The 5890-nt window shown below is 33.2% G+C and overlaps 2 protein-coding genes and 1 long non-coding RNA gene across 4 annotated transcripts; 2 read left to right on the forward strand and 1 right to left on the reverse strand.

Annotated features, from left to right (window-relative positions):
• Positions 1–656: 656 nt before the first annotated feature.
• LOC118439134 (probable deoxyuridine 5'-triphosphate nucleotidohydrolase) lies at positions 657–986 on the reverse strand. Its single transcript, XM_035860183.1, has one exon. The coding sequence runs from the start codon at positions 984–986 to the stop codon at positions 657–659; it is 330 nt and encodes a 109-aa protein (XP_035716076.1).
• Positions 987–1811: 825 nt separating this feature from the next.
• On the forward strand, positions 1812–2405 carry LOC118439163. The gene is made up of 2 exons (XR_004837260.1): positions 1812–1949; positions 2056–2405. It is a non-coding gene; the product is annotated as an uncharacterized LOC118439163 (long non-coding RNA).
• Positions 2406–2429: 24 nt separating this feature from the next.
• LOC118439162 lies at positions 2430–5498 on the forward strand. 2 transcript variants are annotated; one of them, XM_035860248.1, is made up of 4 exons: positions 2430–2471; positions 2563–2626; positions 2697–2851; positions 2926–5498. In XM_035860248.1, the coding sequence occupies exon 4, from the start codon at positions 3907–3909 to the stop codon at positions 4933–4935; it is 1029 nt and encodes a 342-aa protein (XP_035716141.1). In that variant the 5' UTR covers positions 2430–2471; positions 2563–2626; positions 2697–2851; positions 2926–3906; the 3' UTR covers positions 4936–5498. The 2 variants fall into 2 exon arrangements, with proteins under 2 accessions (XP_035716141.1, XP_035716142.1); XM_035860249.1 differs by lacking the exon at positions 2430–2471 and having other exon boundaries at positions 2485–2626.
• The last annotated feature ends 392 nt before the right edge of the window (positions 5499–5890 follow it).

Raw genomic sequence — 5890 nt, forward strand, 5'->3', positions numbered from 1 at the left:
TTGCAAAAGTGTGTGTGTGTGTGTGTGTGTGTGTGTGTTTGTGTGATGAAGGGTCATACAGGATGGAGATTGATATCAATAAATTGTAACAACAGCACCAAAGATAGGATGATAAATGAAGGTTTTATTTTCTGGTAAGTGTGTAGGTTACATGAAATATATGTACATATGAAAATACGCATGTTTCATTGCAAAATATTTGCAAAATTAAGCTTGGTATGCTTAGTTCATTAATTATTTTAGATTTTAGTTATGATTTTCATTATTATTTTTTCTTTCTTTTCAAGTTACATATTCCGTCTTACTGCAACATTGTGTCTTACAGCGGAAAGTAAAAGTAACTCGACCAAGAGAGAAAAGTTTCTTCCACTAGTAGCTCCAACAAGCTGGTGAGCTCGCCCACCAACTAATGCAAGCATGTTCTTCAGGTACAGTTCAATATAGGAGACATTTTATGTAACAAATATTAACATTTTTGAGGACATTTATTTCAGTTATTAGATTAAATATTTGGATTAAGTTTGTGCGTGTGTTTTATTTATTGAATCAAGGGTCGTGCAGGAAGGATGGTGAAATTTTAACATTAGCTGCGAAGATATTTAAGTTTAAGTAAATTTTACTTAGTTTATATTGAATATAGTAAAAATTGCTCGTTTTTATTTTCCAGAGGAGCCATATCCTTTGGCTCCACGCCGAGAAGCAACAGGTGCTGTGGTGGTAATAACTTCATCAAACGTAGACTTCTTCAACGGTCCATTATGGAGTTTTATAATCAAGAACTGAGCAACACGATCCCCAAGTTCAACTTGATATGGAAGTTTCCCATGGTTGATTAGCATAACCCCCAAAGTTCCTTCAAAATCTTCATCGACCACGCCCCCCATGACGTCAATTTTATGCCGCAACGCTAACCCAGACCTTGGTTTAATCAAACCAACATGGCCCAACGGTAATTTAACTTGAATCCCAATATCCATCAATATCATTTCCCCTGCTTTAAGTAACGCTCCGGATTGACAGTACAAATCATAACCAGCAGATTGAGGGTGCAACTTTGTTGGAAATTTACTTTCAAAGGTCTTCCTAATAAAGTGGACCGTTCTATAGTCGTCTAGAAGGTTAATATTTATACATTTTTTATTTAAACTTCAATTGTTAGTCAAACTATTATAATTATCGACTTATTTTTATATATTTGAAATATGTAGGAAATCAACTACTACATTCAATCCATATAATGAGGAGATACCATCAAAACGGGATACCAAAAATTGTCAGGTAAAAGAAAGCTTTCTTTGGCTTGGAAAATCGAAGTCATAGCTACGTTACATGATTTAACAAATTTTAATTTTCTTTGGAGTGTTATAGGCAAGAAGTGAAAAAACTGTGTATGTCCCATTATATAATCGTTATTTGAAATAATTATAAGATCTTCCGAATTTTTATAGACGCCCTGATTAGAATCTACTTCCTCTGACCAACCAACTTGTTCAGCTTAAGAGAGGTAAAGAAAAAATAGAATTCAGTTTAATTTTGAAAGGATTTATGGGATCCAGGTAGTATAATCAGGGTCTGTGTCAATCTTTGTTTGCAGGGTAAGCTGCAACCAACGATTGAAAATATTTAAACGACAGGTTTGCCCCTGTGGTTTGATTCTTTCTGATGCAGACATAAGCCTGCCCATTTTTTTTTAGCCAAAACCCCTGACCTAGCTGGCCCTCCCAATGGACAATATTTTGTCCACTAGGATCGTCACTTCTTTCCCCTTCGGGAGCAAAATTAAGCGAAATAGGACCTTTGTAAGATGATGAAGGCACATATGCTTCATATGTTGTCGACGGTGAGAAAGAAGAAAAGCTCGTGCGTCCTCAGACTCTCGACTTCCTGGCTTAGCCTCCTCTAAGATTTTTCGTGCTCTTGCCACTGCGTTTATCCCTGCTAAAATTTACGTAAATATTGGAATTTATTTAAGATTTCAAGTTTATATTTTATCAACATTTGAAAATTTTCCTAAAGCTTGTTTAGTTTCTTAAAATTAATTTATTTGTGTTTTAGGAAAACTTACCCTGAGACATTTTGGAGTTTTTAAAGTTTTTATTTCTTCTTTGGAAATCCTTTGCACGTAATGTTGAAACATTGACTAACTTGCTCATTATTTTGCCAATTGTTTTTATAGTCTTAGTAATTTACAAAAAAAATTCCAAAATAAGTACATACCGTAAAAATGTAATAACTCCCTAGGGGTTACTAATTCAATTATTTACAAAATACGGTTAATAGTGGTAAGTGGTAATTAATATTTTTTACAGTATTGGAGTTGAAGTGATGGTATGTTTTATTATATGTAAACACATTCCTGGTATTAAGATAATGACGTCACGCCGAGATATAAAAAAAGATGTTGTCATACATATTTTCTCACAAGCATTTTTTAGAATACACACTTCTTGACTTTGATTTTGGAAATTTTGGTAAGTTAATTTTTATTTATTATTTTTAAATTTCCAAGTTTAAATTTATACAATTAATTCTCAAAATTTGTTTTTTTTTCTCCGTGCTTAGTGTATGAGTACTTCATTCGGAGCAACCTAATAATAGTTGAGAGATTTACATCACAAAGAAAATGGTGAGATCACTTAGACAAGAATGTGTATAAACTGTTGATAGTTACTGAGATTGTTGTTTTATTTTGGCAGGCTCCTCGTATTAAGAAGACAACATTCCAATGCTTGAAATGTTTTAAGAGATTCTTAAATCGTCAGCATTTTGCGTCACATTTACTAAGGCACCGAGATGAAAACAAGAGAAAATTGTGTCGATATTGTACCATGTCATTCAGGTCGTCTAAATTGTTAGAAGTACATATGAATACTCATCATAGATGTGAATATTGTGACTTCTCAGCCAACATTTTTGATCTTATAGAGCACAATGAAGCTCATAAAAGAGGAGTTATAAAATCCATGAAATTTGATCAAAGAGGAAGAGGGCTACGACTGAATGCTTTCCCTTTCTCTGAAATTGAAGCCTTTCAAGGCTTTATGAAAACTTACAAATTTAGAAATACACATGAGGATAATAATATTATTTCTGTTAGGGATTTTTTTAATAGATTTAAGTTTAAAATTAATCAGATTCTATTTCACAATGTTTCAATTTATAATAGCATTAAGTTTCAAATAACGCTTTTGTGTAAATTTAAACGTATGCATCCAAGCGTGGATGAAGAAGAGGTAGAATTCATGGAAACAACAGAACAATATTTTAATTCTTCTCTTAAAATTATCCTCAGTCCCCTCTACATTAATAGAATCTTTTGTGACATGGTTAATGAAATCGATAATAATGTGGAAATCTTCGAACGAAATGGCAGTGGTTGGATATTAGATGAAGTGAAAGGCTGTGACATACGAACAGCTCAGTTTGAAATATTAAAGGGTGGATGTTCGTGCATCATTCCCAGCCATCTGAAAAATAAGAATGCCATTGTGAATCCCGATAATAAGGAAAATGATTGCTTTGTTTCAGCTTTTCTGATCTGCATGCACGGAGATTCAGTAGATAACAGGCATCGTGGAAGAATATCTCAATATGAAAAATTTAAAACTCACTACGATTTCTCTTCGTTAAAGTTTCCAACATCGTTGAAAGATATCATAGCATTCGAAAAGCGGCACAAACATATTAAAATTGGTATTAATGTGTTTGGTATTGATCAAGAAGAGCAGCTTAACGTTTTACGCCTAACACCTCATGCAAATAGCAGAACGCATAAAATCGTAAACATTCTTGGGTTTTGAGTTTAAAACTCAAAAGGTTTCTGTTCCTTCAGTCGTTGATGGAAAAATTCCATTCTGCTCTTTTGAGAGTAAAAAACTTAGTAATAAACTAAAGTGTAACTTTGTGATGTATGGAGATTTTGAAGCAATACTCACAGACTATAATACCAGTACGACCTCAATAGATAAACACGAAATTTCAGGATATAATCTTGCAGTAACTGGCCCAAATAAGAAACTGGTTCATACATCGAAATATCGTGGTCCAAATAGCATTGACAAATTTATAGATGAAGTGAATCTACAAGCTAGCTTTTGCATACAAAGGAACAAAATCCATATCGCTATGAAACAACTTTCTCTAGAGGAAGAATATGATTTTTCTATGGCAGATTCCTGCCACATTTGTGAGCATGATTTTGATCACCAATCTATAAAAGTTCGAGATCATGATCACAATACTGGATTATTTAGAGGAGCTGCTCATAGAGAATGTAATTCTTCGTATATTCAAAAAGTCAAAATCCCTGTACTTATGCATAATTTTAGAAATTATGACTCTCACCTGCTGTTAAGTTCAGCAACGAAATTTGGTTCTGGGAATACGTTCGTTATCCCTCAAAACTCTGAAAAATTTATAGGCATTATTTGTGATAAGTTCATGTTCATAGATTCTTTCATGCATCTGCCCAAATCTTTAGATACTCTTGTAACAAACCTTCATGCAAAACCCGAAGGCTTTGATGACAAGTTTGGTATAATGATACAACATTTTTCAAAAGAACGGGCAGTAAAACTCTCAAGGAAAGGTGTCTATCCATATTCTTATTTCAGTTCTTGGGATAAATTTAAGGAAACCAAATTTCCCGATATTTCAGAGTTTTATAACACCCTCACTTGTGAAGGGATTTCACAAGAGGATTATGATTTTGGTAAGTCAGTGTTTGAAACCGAATGCACTGACCTGGGTTCGTACCACGACATATATTTAACAACAGATGTACTTCTGTTGGCATGCGTTTTTGAAAGCTACAGGGATATGGCAATTTCTAACTTTAAGCTTGACCCTTGTCACTATTTTAGTCTCCCAGGCTTCAGCTGGGATGCTGCTCTTCTGAGCACAAAAGTTAAGCTAGAACTTCAAGCTAATAGTTAACGCAATTTTTGGACGTAGCATGATGAATGTTAGGAATCAGCAAAATGTATATATAGTTAATAGTATTGAAACAGCAAAATATTATTCCAGGCTTTCGAACTTCAGAAAATTTGAGATTCTTTCTCCAAACTTGGTACTTGTTTTCATGAGTAAACCTAGTATTGTATTGGATAAGCCAATATATACAGCGTTTTCGGTTTTAGATCTCAGCAAGTTGTTTATGCAGGTTTGGCATTATGACACGATCAAAAAATGGTATGGAATTAAAGCCAGGTTCCTTTTTACAGATACGGACAGCTTAGCCTATCAAATTAAAACCGCTGATCTTTATGCTGATTTAAGACTGGTGAAAAATGATTTTGACTTTAGTGATTTTGACCACACTCATCCACTTTATTCTACAGAAAATAAAAAAGTGATTGGTAAAATGAAGGACGAGAGTAACGGAAAAATCATGTATAGTTTTGTGGGTGTTTCTCCAAAAATGTATTCCTTTGCAGGCAAGAATATCCATAAGATTGCTATGAAAGGAGTCAAACAATCTTTAGTACGAAAACATGTAACTCATAAAGCTTTTATCGAGACTTTGTTTGAGCAAAGAAAATATATGTGCAGAATGAATTTGATTCGTTCAAAGAATCATAAACTAACAACTGCAAATTATACAAAAGTAGCTTTGCATAGTTTTGATTCGAAACGTTTTATTTTACCCAATGGAATTAGTACACTTGCTCACAATCATTTTTTGATTCCTACGTACAACAAGTAAAATATTTAAAATTAACAAGTACCAATTATTTATTTAGTGAATTATTGTACAGTTTAAACATAACAATAAAATGATTACAATTACAAATATATAAATAATAAATAAAATATGTACAGTTTAAGGTTTGAAAACTTTTGTTATTCCCTTAATTTGGCATCTACAAATAGGACATAGGTCTTGGGTAGT

Source organism: Folsomia candida, unplaced genomic scaffold (genome assembly GCF_002217175.1).
Source record: "Folsomia candida strain VU population unplaced genomic scaffold, ASM221717v1 Fcan01_Sc031, whole genome shotgun sequence".
Taxonomy (NCBI): domain Eukaryota; kingdom Metazoa; phylum Arthropoda; class Collembola; order Entomobryomorpha; family Isotomidae; genus Folsomia; species Folsomia candida.

Bases quoted from the DNA above. Each gene is read 5' to 3' on its own strand.
- LOC118439134 (XM_035860183.1), bottom strand. From the start codon at position 986: ATGATATTGATGGATATTGGGATTCAAGTTAAATTACCGTTGGGCCAT.
- LOC118439162 (XM_035860248.1), top strand. From the start codon at position 3,907: ATGTATGGAGATTTTGAAGCAATACTCACAGACTATAATACCAGTACG.